This window comes from Schistocerca americana, chromosome X (assembly GCF_021461395.2).
Source record: "Schistocerca americana isolate TAMUIC-IGC-003095 chromosome X, iqSchAmer2.1, whole genome shotgun sequence".
In the NCBI taxonomy this organism is placed as follows: Eukaryota; Metazoa; Arthropoda; class Insecta; order Orthoptera; family Acrididae; genus Schistocerca; species Schistocerca americana.
Genome location: NC_060130.1, coordinates 773131377 through 773148112, shown reverse-complemented (window position 1 = coordinate 773148112; position 16736 = coordinate 773131377). Strand labels below are relative to the sequence as shown.

The following is a 16736-nucleotide window of genomic DNA, read 5'->3' as shown; positions in this document are numbered from 1 at the left end:
GTCGGTTTAACGCTGATATAAAACAATTCCCTTAATGTTTCAAGTAAGCGACATTCATGTAGGAAACTCATGGAATGACCACGTCTGTGGGCACACGGTTAACTAATTTCTGTCTTCTTGCTGCAGAAAACTTCAGAAAATTGTAACTTCTGATGCATCCTTAGCACGAGCTGAGCTTGATTCTGCAACTCCACGCTTAGACTTCTACTGCACTCGCAACTCTGTCTCAACGGAAATCGAGGGCTGTGTTATGTCATTGTTTAGAGACCTTACAAATTTTACGAGATCGTGCTCTAACGGAATCAGACACGAACGGGCGCTCTATATACGGTTGGCCTTCATGAATACTTGCCATTACGATCAATAGAAGCATGAAACTGCAGCAGCCTCTTGGAAACAAGTACAATACGTCATCTTGCAAGCTGTTAAGGAACAAGGTGCCGATGCACTTTTAACCACCCTCGAAGTAACACTATTGGTCGTGCGGTAGCGTTCTCGCTTCCCACGCCCGGGTTCCCGGGTTCGATTCCCGGCGGGGTCAGGGATTTTCTCTGCCTCGTGATGACTGGGTGTTGTGTGATGTCCTTAGGTTAGTTAGGTTTAAGTAGTTCTAAGTTCTAGGGGACTGATGACCATAGATGTTAAGTCCCATAGTGCTCAGAGCCATTTGAACCAGTAACACTATTAAACAATTTTCAAAAAATTAAATAGTCTTTCCAAATCACGGCTGTAATGCGATTGCGTTAGACCCAATTTTCTTCAGCTTCAATAAGGCTGAAGATAAGAGGAGGAGAATCAGTAGTTTTTGCAGTAAAAAAAGGTGAAAATATTGATTTTAACTCATCTTCTGTCTCGACATCCATTGCAGTTTCTTCAATTTTTTGCTCAATAGTCTCGGAGCGTGTTATTTTTCCTGCATGGATGCAAAAAGATTCCAATTGTTTAGACTTGATACATTTTGTCAATAATAAAACGTTGCAGTCATGTGTATTCACTTTAAATCACTTTTATTCCATATTCGGAAATACTTTGAATCGAACAGAATAACGACACATCATTGAATGTCAACCATATTCTACTCCCAACTCGTACCAACTAACGCGCCGAGAAGTGCAAATGTATTACATATTATAATAACTTTTTGATTTTACAAAACACTTTCATACTGACATCGTTAACAGTTACAACGTCGATAACTACAAATGTAATAATAATTTTGAAATACATCGAAAATACGAAAAATAATTATGTTATTTGAAAAATAAATAAATTAATAATACCTGTGTTTGATTCGTCGTTTTAGAATAAAGTTTTATGTTTGTATAGGCGTTCTAATTCTCAGAGTATATCGTCAAGTACAAGACATACCGATAACAGTTTCACTGACCAGTTTCATTACATGCTGAACGAAGTCATGTCATTTAGTGTCCACTGGTTATTACGAGGAGTAGTCATACGTATCAAGCGATCACAGGCCCTATAGACCACGCGCTGCTTCCAAAAACTGCCGCCATTCCTCTCTGTTTTGCTCTCGGTTCCTCCAGGTGTCCTCAGTATTTCTGGGCTGCCATATCCTTCGCCAGGTCGTCCATCCAGCGCTGCCTTGGTCGTCCTATGGGGCGTCTGGTGTTTACTTTCCTCTCAGGTGCTTTCTTCATCTGTCTTTCTTCTGGAATACGGGCTAAATGGCCTGCCCACTGGATTCTTTTGCTCTTCAGCTTCTGTAAGATTCTTGGTTGTTGCATCAAGAGGTAAACTTCCCCGTTCTTCCTCCTCCTCTATTCTCCTTTATCTTAAATCGGTCCCAACATTTTTGTTTCTGAACTGTACATGGCTTCTGGCATAGAACTGTGTTATATATTCTCATCTTGATATTCGCTGATAATGATTTTGAACTGAGTGTTTACCTGAGTGAATACATGCGTTTCATTCCAACTGCTGTTCTTTCTTTGATTTCCATTTCTGTGCTGTTGTCGCTGGGAAACCAAGATCCCAAGTACTTATCACCTCGAAAAAATAAGATTACGTAATTAATTTTTTTTTTTTTTTTTTTTTTTTTTTTTTTTTTTTTTTTTTTTTTTTTTTTACAGGTACTTGTTTCCAGTACTCGTACTCATTCAAATCTCGGCGCCATAATACCGAAGCACGCCACCAGAGGAGGCAAAACGAAATGACCGACATTACTGACAGCCTGCATCTCGTGGTCGTGCGGTAGCGTTCTCGCTTTCCACGCCCGGGTTCCCGGGTTCGATTCCCGGCGGGGTCAGGGATTTTCTCTGCCTCGTGATGGCTGGGTATTGTGTGATGTCCTTAGGTTAGTTAGGTTTAAGTAGTTCTAAGTTCTAGGGGACTGATGACCATAGAAGTTAAGTCCCATAGCGCTCAGAGCCATTTGAACCATTTTTTTTTTAACATGACTGACAAAATGGAGTACTCGCATGGTGCAGTCATTCATTTTCTGCATTAGAAGGGGAACAACATCGGAACAACCCATACTTAAATGAATCTATATGGTTCCAGAAACTTTTTCAAGTCTTAAACATTTTTGATGTATATATGCAGACTGAAGCGACTAATGAAAATTTGTACCAAGGCCGGGATTCGAGCAAGAGTCTCCTGCTCACTAGGCAGATGCTCTAACTACTACGCCGCCTTGGCGCAGTGGCTTTGCACATCTGCACGAACTATCCTAGCACGCTTCCCACCTCAGACCAAATTCCCATTCACGCCTGAAGCCACTTGGTATTCCCCCTAAACTTGAACAACATTGCAGACGCTCTCTAACGGTACTGGAATAGCAACTCAGTATGGAACGAAAGGGGGGATCCTGCATGAAATCCAGGCGTATGTGATTTAATCAAATGAAACTGTATGGTTCAAGAGACCCTTTCAGGTCTCCAACATCTATAATGTATGTAAGCAGACTGAAGTGACGAATGAAAATTTGTGCCAAGGCTAGTGGGGAGTACCAAGTGGGCTCAGGCGTGAATTGGAATTTGGATTGAGGAGAGAAGCGTGCAGTGAAGTTGTGCAGGGTGGTGGAGTGGTTATCACATCTCTTTGTGAGCAGGAGACCCGCGTTCGAATCCCGGACATTGTACAAATTTTCGCTCGTAGCTTCAGTCTGCATATGTACACTGACAGAAAAAAAGAATCGCAACACAAAAAAGGAGTTGTGCGACATATACGAAAGTTGGTAGGCGTGTTTATACATCTGAAAGATGATGTTTATTCAGATTTCGCGCCCGTCGCAGAAGAGTGGTGCTAATAATGCCACGGTGAGGATGCAGATCAGGTTTGCTTTGAGTACACGCTGTAACGGTCGTGAGCGTTAGTTACCTTTGCGTTCGGACGTGATCAGTTCATGTTAGTCAAGAATACCTTTCAGGCGACAAAGACACCATTATCAACAGCGCACAGACTTCGAACGAGTCGGTGTGATAGGGCTACGAGAAGCTGGATGTTCCTTCAGCGATACTGCAGAAAGACTGTGACAGCAATGTAGCCACTGTACATGATTGCTGGCAGCGGTGCAGACGAGAACGAACGGTCGCAAGAAGACCAGGCCAAGTGGCAGTACCGGTAGGGAGGACCATCGTGTTCGACATTGGGTTCTGGCGCGTCGTACTGCATCTGCAGCAGCAATTTGAGCAGCGGTTGACACCACAGTGACACAACGAACTCTTGCAAATCTGTTACTCCAAGGACGGCTCCGACGAAAACGTCCTATAGCATGCATTCCACTGACGCCAAATCACCGCCATTTGCGATTTCAGTGGTTTCGTGCGAGATCTAATTGGAGGGCAGGGTGGAGATCTGTTGTGCTTTCTTGTGAAAGCTGGTTCTGCCCCGGTGCCAGTGATGGCTGTGTTTTGGTTAGGAGGAGGCCAGTTGAGGGCCTGCAATCATGTTTTTTGCTCGCGTATCGTGTCATTTCTGGAAACCCAGAGTCTACTCTGTAGGAATCAACATGGATTCCGGAAACAGAGATCGTGTGAGACCCAACTCGCTTTATTTGTTCATGAGACCCAGAAAATATTAGATACAGGCTCTCAGGTAGATGCCATTTTCCTTCGCTTCCGGAAGGCGCTCGATACAATTCCGCACTGTCGCCTCATAAACAAAGTAAGAGCCTACGGAATATCACACCCGCTGTGTGGCTGGATTGAAGAGTTTTTAGCAAACAGAACACAGCATGTTGTTCTCAATGGAGAGACGTCCACAGACGTTAAAGTAACCTCTGGCGTGCACACTGGACTCGCATTCGGGAGGACGACGGTTCAATCCCGTCTCCAGCCATCCTGATTTAGGTTTTCCGTGATTTCCCTAAATCGTTTCAGGCAAATGCCGGGATGGTTCCTTTGAAAGGGCACGGCCGATTTCCTTCCCAATCCTTCCCTAACCCGAGCTTGCGCTCCGTCTCTAATGACCTCGTTGTCGAAGGGACGTTAAACGACACTAACCCTAACCCCACTGGCGTGCCACAGGGGACGGTTATGGGACCATTGCTTTTCAAAATATATGTTCAAAAAATGGTTCAAATGGCTCTGAGCACTATGGGACTTAACTGCTGTGGTCATCAGTCCCCTAGAACTTAGAACTACTTAAACCTAACTAACCTAAGGACATCACAAACATCCATGCCTGAGGCAGGATTCGAAACTGCGACCGTAGCGGTCGCGCGGTTCCAGACTGTAGCGCCTAGAGCCGCACAGCCACTCCGGCCGGCACAATATATGTAAATGACCTAGTAGATAGTGTCGGAAGTGCTATGCGACTTTTCGCGGATGATGCTGTAGTACACAGAGAAGTTACAGCATTAGAAAATTGCAGCGAAATGTAGGAAGATCTGCAGCGGATAGGCACTTGGTGCATGGATTGGCAACTGATCCTTAACATAGACAAATGTAATGTATTGCGAGTACATAGAAAGAAGCATCCTTTATTGTATGATTATTTGATAGCGGAACAACCACTGGTAGCAGTTACTGGGGAGTATGCGTACGGAACGATTTGAAGTGGAATGATCATATAAAATTAATTGTTGGTAAGACGGGTGCCAGGTTGAGATTCATTGGGAGAGTCCTTAGAAAATGTAGTCCATCAATAAAGGAGGTAGCTTACAAAACACTCGTTCGACCTATACTTGAGTATTGTTCATCAGTGTGGGATTCGTACCAGGTCGGGTTGACAGAGGAGATGGAGAAGATCCAAATAAGAGCGGCGCGTTTCGTCACACGGTTATTTGGTAAGCGTGATAGCGTTACGGAGATGTTTAGCAAACTCAAGTGGCAGACTCTGCAAGAGAGGCGCTCTGCATCGCGGTGTAGCTTGCTGTCCAGGTCTCGAGAGGGTGCGTTTCTGGATGAGGTAACGAATATACTGCTTCCCCCTACTTATACCTCCCGAGGAGATGACGAATGTAAAATTAGAGAGATTCGAGAGCGCACGGAGGCTTTCCGGCAGTCGTTCTTCCCACGAACCATACGCGACTGGAACAGGAAAGGGAGGTAATGACAGTGGCACGTAAAATGCCCTCCGCCACACACCGTAGGGTGGCTTGCGGAGTATAAATGTAGATGTAGATGTAGAACCAGTCTGCGAGCTACACACATTGGACCTGCACCTGTAGTTATCGTCTACGGTGTGATTTCGTAAGACAGCAGGAGCACGCTTCTGTTTATCCCACACATGCCAGCAGGATAACCCTCGGCCACATACCGCTGTTGTAACCTAACATGCTTTATAGAGTGTCGACATGTTGCCTTGGTCTGTTCGATCACCAGATCTGTCTCCAATTGAACACATGTTGTACATCATCGGACGACAACTCCAGCGTCATCCACAAACAGAATTAACCGTTCCTGTATTTATCAAACAACTGCAACAGACGTTGAACTCCAGGCCGCAAACTGGCACCTGGCACTTGCACAACACAATGCAGCATTCAACATTCTGGTGGTTACATCGGTTTTAATGTACCAGCGATACACATTTTCAATGACTTTCCTCGTACTTAGATTAAGGTGTGATCTTTCAATGTTGATCGCTTAAATACTATGTTACCTAGATAAATGTAGTCCGGAAATTTCGATACCGTTCAGTAATGAAGGTCACAGTCACACATGCTGCTTTTTTTGACTATCAAATGTTGCCTCACACCGCTTATTATCCTGAAATGGCGCCCAGTATCTACTTCCTCCTTCCTCAGATGAAAATAGTACCGCGTGACAGGAATTTCCAAAGTGAAAACGAGGTGACTGCGAGGTTGGACATTTCCTGAACAACGAAAATCCAGACTTGTGCAAACAAGGCCTCCGCCATGTTATCTAACGTGGAAAAAATGTGTCACATTGAAAGATGAATATGTAGAGACGTACCAACACACTCATCAAGTTTCGTATTCACAGCTTCACTTTTTCTAGGTGGTAACAAAGACTTCATGACTACTCCTCGTACGTATTGGCGTCGTCCACTTATTATACAGGTGCTAAGAATGTGTTTCTACTTCTTCTTCTTAACTGTCGCTTTGGCCTGGAAGACCACATGCGTTCTCTACATTCCTCCATCAATCATTCTATTCCTGGCTTTCGAAGTCCACTATCCTTTTCTCCTGCCCATCGCAACCATATCCCTGTTGATGTTATCTTTCCATCTTGTCCGTGGCCTTCCTCGGCCCCTTCTGCCTTCCACGGAATCTCAGAATGCTACACGTGGTAGTCTTTCCTCTGCCATCCTCGTTAGCTGTCCAGCCCTCGTCACTCTTCTTTTTTTCATCCTTCGGACAGTATCAGCTTGTGAATATAGATTTGCCAGTTCCTGCTTTTTTACTATCCTCCACTCCTGTGACTGGGAGTCCCTCTTGGGGCCAAACATTTTAATATCTTTCACTCGACGACTAGCAGGTTTTGTTCCTTTGTTTTCCTTAAAATAAATGTTTCAGAGCCGTATAGAGCTACCGAGAGAATTACTCACTGGTATAGTCTGATTTTAAAAATTCTCGAACCCGCTCCACTACACAGCACGTCCCGTAAGCCAAAATATGATATCTTTGCCTCTGCAATCCTTGCCTTACTAGAATTACTCACTGGTATAGTCTGATTTTAAAAATTCTCGAACCCGCTCCACTACACAGCACGTCCCGTAAGCCAAAATATGATATCTTTGCCTCTGCAATCCTTGCCTTACTCTCAATTTTCATTCTATTCTGCTCGCTGAAAATGGGCTTAAGCAAACATAAATTAAAATCTGTAGATATTTGTCCTAACTAATTGGATCTTCAACGTGAAGTAAAACAGCGTATGGAACGAGAACGGTTAGAATGGAAACCAAGATGTTGTGCGACTGACAGCTTGGTTAAGTGGCTGTTGCCCAAATACACATCTAACGAATTGGCAGTCAAACCCCAGTTGGTCATCGGATTTTCTTCTTCTGAAAAACTATAGGCCACCCCACAACTCGTTAGTTTAGCCAGCCCGATTTAGGTTTTTCGTACTTTCCCTAAATTACTTCAGGCAAACGCGGGGATGGTTCCTACTATAAAACCACAAACGACCACCTGCCCCACCCTTGTCAAACTAGACCAGTAAGTACGTAAATACCTGTGTATGAATTATCTTATTTTTATTGTCATTAAATTGTAATACCTTATGTCCAGTACCTCTGTAAGAGTGAAACACTGACGGAAAAAACTACTACTACTACTACTACTTCTACTACCAAAACTACACAGTGCTATACTGTAGATTGTTAACGAAGGTCCCAGCATACGGAAAAGTTTCCTAGATACGTGAGTCGCCCGAAGACTTCTGAAGTAACAGAACCCACTGCATTGTACTCGACGACTAGTGTTCACCACAGACAAGGCTATCGTCAGGGATGCCCCAGGGAAGTGTGATAGGCCCGCTCTTCTTCACTATATACATAAAGGATCTAATGGATAGGCTGAGCAGCAATCTGTGACTGCTTGCTGATAACGCTGTAGTGTACGGGAAAGAGTCGCAGTTTAGTGATTGTAGGAGGAAAGAGAATGACTTAGATTTCTATTTCGTGCGAATGACAGCTTGATCTAAATATAGACAAATTTAAGTTAATGCAGATGAGTAGGAAAAACATTGCAGCTATGTTCGAATACAATATTAGTGATGTGCTTCTTGATAGTCAGGTATGTTAAATATCTGTGCGTAATACTGCAAAGCTGTATGAAATAGAACGAGTACTTAAGGTCAGCAGTGGGAAAGGCGAATGGTAAACTTCGATTTACTGGGAAAATTTTCGGAAAGTGTTGCTCATTTGTAAAGGAGACCGCGTACAGAACACCAGTGCGATCCATTCTTGAGTACTGTTTGAGTGTTTGGGATCCCCACCAGGTAGGATTAAAGGAATACGCCGAGGCAATACAGTGGCATTCTGATAGATTTCTTAACGCTAGATCTCATCAACATGCTACTGTTACGGAGATTTTTCGTGAACTCAGATGAGAATCTCTGGAGGAAAAACCACGTCCTTTTCGCGAAGCGTTATCAAGAAACCGACTTTTGTGGCTGACTGCAGCCGACGTACATTTCACCCAAGGACCGCGAAAACAAGATGAGAGAAATTAGGGCTCGTATGGAGACAATCAAATAGAAATTTTTGCCTCGCTCCATTTGCGAGTGGAACAGGCAATGGAATGCCAAGTTTTGGTACAAGGTACCCTACTACACTTTGCACGGTGTGATGGTTTGCGGTGTATGTATGTGGATGTACTAGTTTGCAGCTCGCTGAAAAACAAGGGCACTGCAAGGAATTGCTATAAGTAGTTCGCTGTAAATCAACATAAGTACTCAAATTACGACAATTAATCTCAATGCTACGATGCTGTCATACATTTAGGAGGGCTAACTTACCTTCCGGCGAAGCCGACAGCCAAATCTTCTTTCATACTCGATTCTGCTTACAGGTGGAATCTGCAGACAAGAGAAACATTGCCATCTGAAAAATTCAGTGTGAGATAAGATGCCAGTAATGAATATTGATTTTTGGGAATGTATCACCAGAGATAAAATACTGGAACATAGGTAATTTCTCCCCATGCTAAATCAGTTTTTTAAAAAGGGTAAGAACTACATAGTTTCTGAAATAGAGCTATAGTTTCTTTACGTGAAACTATGAAGCGATTGAAACTTTTGCTTCATAAACTGTAAATTTCTTAAACTGAAAACGTGACCGTAAAAATTATTCACCATTTACAGACAGAAATTCAAATACATTGACAGTATATTTATTTTGAGACCTTTGCATAGGCATGCCATCTAGCGAAAGAAAAAAATGATGCTATGTCGGTATGAGCGCACCACAGCAAGTTCTTTACCGTCCATCCTAAAATTTTAAGAGACGAGTTTGGATAGATGTCGAAAAAGTGGTAAAACGCAAGCCACAAAGGAAACAGAAAAAACACACTAAAATCATACTCTCTCTCTCTCTCTCTCTCTCTCTCTCTCTCACACACACACACACACACACACACACGCGCACACACACAAAACAACGAAAATCAAATAGTCAGATTTTAAACTTTCAGTAAAAAGGGGAAAAGCAGTGGAAAAAAAAAGAACACAGCAGATAGCTACTGTTGGCTGGTTGCCGGCCGGTATGACCGAGTGGTTCTAGGCACTTCAGTCTGGAACCGCGTGACCGCTACGGTCGCTAGTTCGACTCCTACCTCGGGCATGGATGTGTGTGATGTCCTCAGGTTAGTTAGGTTTAAGTAGTTCTAAGTTCTAGGGGACTAATGACCTCAGATGTTGTGCTCAAAGCCTTTTTTTTTTTTTTTGCTGGATGGTCGTTGGAATAAAAGGGATTCTGCAACTCACTAAAATCTCCAGCCTAAAAGCTTAGTTCAGAGTCCACACATTACACAAAATTTTAAAAGCTTTACCACACTCATCTCGTCAACAGCTAGAATAGAATCCCCAGCTAAATCTGCTTCCACCCGCTTATCAAAATACAAAATGCACACAGTTAAAATGTGACGTATAGTGATATACACGCCACAGGCATCGCCGGAGTAAGAAGTCATGTGTTGGGGGACAGTGCCCAATTCGGAGTTCGGAGGCGGGTCAGGGCCACTTCATCCCACCAGAGTAACACATATGAGCAACGCACTGGCCGGATGGATGGCTTTACAATCTGAAGCTTATTTCCCGTCACTGTCAGCCACTCCTCCTCCACACAACTGCATGGATCTCCGACTCACGAGCGAAATGACAATCTGCAAGGAAATGGCAAAGTATGTCATGCGATGTCATGTCCCTGCAGGCGTCCTTGGTGGCTTTGCTCGTTCATTTCCCCAAACTCCCAAGTGTCTCGGTGGCCAAAAGAAAGAGATACCAGCTTCCCCTGCTACTGAAAAAACTAGAGTTGGCCATGTAATAGCTGGACTATTTTCTATGCTGGGTACATGTGCTGCAATGATTGTAGGGCCATTTTAAAATTTTTGGAAAATTTTTAAAGGTGCTGGAGAAGCTAAAGTGGGACAGTTGGTGCCCCACTTTTCAGACAGTCATTTAGTAAACAGGAGCATTTTCGCCTTTCTTGTGCACCGATAGGAGCATTTTTCTGCTAGTTCCCTTTTTTCCCCTGCTACAGCAGGAGATGTGGCCATATGAAAAGAAGTTTATGGGTCAGTAAAATTTTGATAGTTTACTTATGTGGAACTGAAATAAGCCACACTATATAATTTTACACATCAGACCGGATTTTATGTGAACAAAAATTTTGCATATGATTTTCAGTACCACGACTACATGGGATCCCCAGAACATTTCTTATGACCAAGGAGGCGCTTTACAGCATATTTCTCCGTGGTACGCCACTTTATAAACTACATTTTCGACTCACACTGGATTTTATGTGTGTATTTTACGGGGGGGGGGGGGGGGTGGTTAGTGTTTAACGTCCCGTCGACAACGAGGTCATTAGAGACGGAGCGCAAGCTCTGGTTAGGGAAGGATGGGGAAGGAAATCGGCCGTGCCCTTTCAAAGGAACCATCCCGGCATTTGCCTGAAACGATTTAGGGAAATCACGGAAAACCTAAATCAAGATGGCCGGAGACGGGATTGAACCGTCGTCCTCCCGAATGCGAGTCCAGTGTGCTAACCACTGCGCCACCTCGCTCGGTTGTGTGTTTTACGTGTACAGGTAGGGTAATTTCGAACCTCTGTACGTCGGAAAGGGATAAAAAATATCAAGAAAATTTTCAGTTTTGCTCGAGATTCCGATTTTAGTATTATATCGTAAGAATTACAGCCATTTCTTTTGCATAGCCGTCTTGGAATCCTTGGCTCGGTTTTGGCACCCAAAAACCGTGTATCTAGAGTGTTTCTCGATAACGGAAAAATATGGTTGAAAACGGTAAGGTAGTACTGCTTCATAAATGCCTAGGGAAGACGCCGTTAAAATTTGAGCAATTTTCTGCGGTTGTTTATTTTTTAGATTTTGACTCACACCTGATTATAGGTGCATATTTTACAGGTACAAGAACGGAAATTTTGAACTTCTGTATCTGGGAAACGGAAGAAAATATCCAGAAAATTTTCAAGCTTGTTTGAGATATCGACCTTGTAAATATATTTTAAAAATTTCAGCAATTTGCTGTCCATAGCAGTCTTGGAATCCGCGATTTGGTTTTGGTACACAAAACCATGTGTTTCGGTTTTTCTCAGGAATCGTCCATGAACTAAATGATGCTTCCGTAAGCCCCGTAATCTTCACCGTAGACCATATATATCGCAGAAAGACCCAACCGATTTGCTCCATTTGCCTAAGCTGGAGGAAGTGTGTAATATTTAGACTTGACCCTGTACCGTAGGACAGTTACAGATAAGACGATCTTTCTGTTTGACGTACAAATGGTCCCTAGCCTACGGACTATCCAAAACACTCAGCTCTAACTTTCTATTACCAATAGAACCCGAGCTATGAGCCCCCGAAAAATACCGTTTTTATGCACAGCATTTTGGAGAATACACTACAGAGCCAAAGAGACTGGTACATCTGCCTAATATCGTTAGGGGTGGGGCCCCAGCGAGAACGCAGAAGTGCCGCAACACGACGTGGCATAGACTCGACTAATGTCTGAACAGTGCTGGAGGGAATGGACACCATGAATTTTGCAAGGCTGTCCATAAATGCTCACAAGTAAGAGGAGGTGGAGATTTCTTCTTAACAACACGTTGCAAGGCATCCCAGATATGCTCAATAATGTTCATGTCTGGGGAGTTTGGTGGCTAGCGGAAGTGTTTAAACTCAAAAGAGTGTTCCTGGAGCCGCTCTTTAGCAATTCTGGACGTGTGGGATGTCGCAATGTCCCACTTGAACTGCCTAAGTCCGTCGGAATGTACAATGGACATGAATGGATACAGGAGATCGGACAGGTTGCTTACGTACGTATCACCTATCAGAATCGTATCTAGACGTATCAGGGGTCCCATATCACTCCAACTGCATACGTCCCACACAATTACAGAACCTCCACTATCTTGAACAGTCCTCAGCTGACGTGCACGGTCCATAGATTCATGAGGTTGTCTCCATACCCGTACACGTCCATCCGATCGATACCATTTGAAACGAGGCTCGTCCGTCCAGGCAACTTGTTCCCAGTCATCAACAGTCCAATGACGGTGTTCACAACCAAGGCGAGGCGTAGAGCTTTGTGTCGTGTAGTCATCAAGGGTATACGAGTGGAACTTCGTCTCTGAAAGCCCATATCGATGGTGTTTCGTTGAATCGTTAGCACGCTGACACTTGTTGATGGCCCAGCATTGAAATCTGCAGCAATTTGCAATAGGTTTGCACTTCTGTCACGTTGAACGATTCTCTTCAGTCGTCGCTGGTGCCATTCTTGCAGGATCTTTTCCCGGTCGCAGTGGTGTCGGAGATTTGATGTTTTACCGGATTCCTGATATTCACGGTGCACTCGTGAAATGGCCGTACGGGACAATCTCCACTTCATCGCTACCTCGGAGATTCTGTGTCCCATCCCTCGTGCGTCGACTATAACACAACGTTCGATCTCACTTAAATCTTGATAACCTGCACTGTAGCAGCAGTAACCGATCTAACACTTGTTGTCTAATATAGGCGTTGCCGACCGCAGCGCCGTATTCTGCCTGTTTACACATCTCTGTGTTTGAATACGCATGGTTCGAATGGCTCTGAGCACTATGGGACTCAACAGCTGAGGTCATCAGTCCCCTAGAACTTAGAACTTCTTAAACCTAACTAACCTAAGGACATCACACACACCCATGCCCGAGGCAGGATTCGAACCTGCGACCGTAGCGGTCGCGCGGCTCCAGACTGTAGCGCCTAGAACCGCTCGGCCACAATGGCCGGCGAATACGCATGCCTGTACTAGTTTCTTTAGTGTTTAAGTGTATTAGATCGGGCATGCTGTTGCATGCGTCCCGGTATTTTATAATACTAATACGATATGGGGGTTTAACTTCCTCGTTTGATGTTTGTGTGAAAAATACCTGATAGTTGAATGGTTACGAAGATATATTTATTTTACGTGGGGCGCTATGCCATTACCTAGTCAGTCGGTCATCCGCGCAAAGTGATTTCTATAAGACGCTCCTATATGCATTCTGGGACCTCACATTTATATATGTTGCATTCATTCACAATCACGTTGAATTTAAATACCAAGTGAGGTGGTGCAAGGGACTGGAATTACATTCAACAGCACTATTCAGAGTGCAGGTTACCATGATTTGACTAAATCGCTGAAGGTCGACAGGCAGTATGATTGCTTTTCTTCCTCAGATTGTAATGACTTCGTCATGAACTAATCTTTCTGAGTTCGAATAAAAATTTTTTGCATCACAATTCCAGTAACAACGCTCGGTTGTTTCATTCTCCCACCCTCCCTCCGCCCCCAATTTTACAAGGAGTCTTTTCATTATCGTAGATGTAGGCTGTAAACGACAGTAAAAATCGTCGCTAGAAGACCTCCAGTGGAAGGAACTCAGTGCAAATGGGTTCGATGCAGTTTGTCTCTGGGACTTTCAAGCATCTCTACAGCTTTTGGGTTTTCCAATATTGGCCTATACCAGCGTGCTAGAAGGTAAAATTTATGAATCAAGCGGCTCTACCATACTTTCAAGTTACGCAAACATAGATTTCTGCCTCCGAATTATGTCCAAAGACAATAAGAGAAGTATATTGTGTACTGAATATTAAATGGTTGTGTGTTCGCCGGATGATCTTTACTGTTATGGTCTCAGTTCGTTCGCACCTTGTGATATAGTTATCATCATTCATCCAACATAGATATTAAACGTGTTTGCGGTAAAAGTACCAGCTACACCTTAAGCGCTGCTTGTAGTTTATTTACAGTAGCTCAGCAGTCGTTTTGTGCCACTAACGACAAACATACCAGTAGGGGCTTACTGGGAATTCCGAAAACGGTTGCTATTGAAAACTATACAACGATTCAGTTTAACGGCAACGCATGTGAAACGCGTGAGATGTTACAAGAAAATATTATTTTCAGTGATAGGCAGAATTCCACAGGTGTCGATGAACATTCACACCTATTGGTAAGGTACTAATTTTCACTATAGGCGGTAAAACATCTGACCCCAATTACACTCTGCTTGTATTTCTTATCATGCGGTAGTCGCTGTTTGTTATTCCTTACGACACCAACGGTATCTTTTAAATCTAATTCCATTAATTGAATTATTTTGTCGCTTTACCTTATTAGCCTGAACAATATCCCTACATTTTATAGCAGCAGCTTTTATAGGCCGTCTTGTTCATTTGAAAGGTCTCGACTTCATCAATGGTTTCTACTTTCTAGTGGAATTTTCATTTCCTGGCTACACGCAAGACAGAAATATTTTACAAATACTACCTACTGCTTTAGTTAAAGGAGTTCTAGTTCGTGAGTGTATATGTGGTTATTTTCTACCGCCTGCAACAGCCTGTTATAACAGTAATAGGCTTGTCTGGACTTACTGTTACCTTGTTTAGCAGCATCTCTTCTCCATAGACATACTATTCGTATTTTTATTCTCAGTAACTCGGCACACATTTAATATTAACCATAAATAAAAATGATTTATATATCACTGCTTTTATCAAAATCCGACGCGTCTGAAAGTAATTTGTCTTTACCCGTTATCACGTTCCTCGTTGCACGCTCAGCATTTCCTTTTCTTCTCATACGTAGTAAATCGTAGCATAGGAAATAATTGCCAGTCTTCTGTGTTACACGCTATCCGCTCTGGCTCATCCAGAACCTCTCTCTACTTCTTCTGCTAAATCATTGTTTTTACAGAGAACTTCACGAAATAACATTCCGGTTAAAGTTATTAAATTTCATGCACATAATTTTTTCTAGTGTGTCCACTGTCTCCACTAATGTTGCTCACGTCAGAAATATGCGTCTACAAACGTACTTTAACAATCACATGATACGTAAAAAGGGGCGGGTATAATTTATTCTGCTTTCTGTCCTTTTACTTTTCTAAACGGGAAACAACTAGTATTTGGAAACATTAGCGATACTTAATTTAAAGTAGTTTGTCTCCTTATTTTTGCAGCGTAACGTGTAAAACGGCGAGTAGAAATTTGTGAGCTTCGTCTCCCGGCGGGCATTGGAAAATGCTATGCATCTCTGGAGCAGTTACAGGACAATTCCAAGCCATGTCTGCGCCATCCTTACGTAATTATGAGATTATGCCTTCAGGCCGCAGCAAACTCCCTCTCGTAAGTAGTGACGGTTGGCTTTGAGAATGAAGAGCGATATGTGACGTTTATGCATTTTTAAAATTACACCTGCGAACTTCTGCTATTTTTCTGTTTAGTTAAAGTGACAACTATATTTCGCAACGGCCTTGTTCACTCACACATTTTAGCTGTGAGTTTCCACCTGTGCTCTCTTAACAAGCTATTCAGAGTGCGGCAGACAGTTCTTGGCAGCGGTGCCAATAGCTGAGTTGCCTTTTATTTCACGCAATTAATCCAGGAAAAATATCTTCCACGTTTCTGGTTTCAAGTACTTTATTTTTACACTGCAAGCAATGGGAGCGGGGCCATTAAATACCAGTGTATAGGCTCCATATGAGATACATTAACCGGTGGAGCTTTCAGGGTGAATAGTGCCATTAATCTGACATAATAAACTATATTAAAAAAGTCAATGCCCTGTAAAATTAATAATGTCTTGTAATCCGTCCTTGAGAAATGTGTTTAAGAGAAGTAAGGTTACAACATAATTGTGAACTGCTGATGTGAAGGACTACATTCATGCTTTCTAACAGCTATATCAGTTCTGTTGCTGTTGGTTATTACATCGACATTCGACATTTCTTAATGGTTCAAATGGCTCTGAGCACTATGGGACTTAACATCTGAGGTCATTAGTCCCATAGACTTAGAACTACTTAAACCTAACTAACCTAAGGACATCACACACATCCATGCCCGAGGCAAGATTCGAACCTGCGACCGGAGCAGCAACGCGGTTCCGGACTGAAGCGACTAGAACCGCTCCGCCACAACGGCCAGCGATATTTTTTATTCTTGTCATTATTCTCAGCTATACATTTTGTCTAAAATAAAATCTGAGTCCACAGTCATTCTAAACTGTTTTATGGTACCCATTTTTCTCTTAGCAAAACGCAATCATACTCTGGTTTCCAAAAACTCAATAAGTATAATAATTCAAAAAACTGTATTC

The 16736-nt window shown here is 43.0% G+C and overlaps 1 protein-coding gene across 1 annotated transcript in view; it reads right to left on the bottom strand.

The window, feature by feature from the left end:
- The window catches only part of LOC124556307, a 602370-nt gene that overhangs the window by 415438 nt on the left and 170196 nt on the right, over positions 1-16736 (bottom strand). The window contains exon 3 of the mRNA XM_047130280.1: positions 8889-8948. Coding sequence (XP_046986236.1) covers positions 8889-8948 — 60 coding nt within the window. The remainder of the gene's footprint in view (positions 1-8888; positions 8949-16736) is intronic.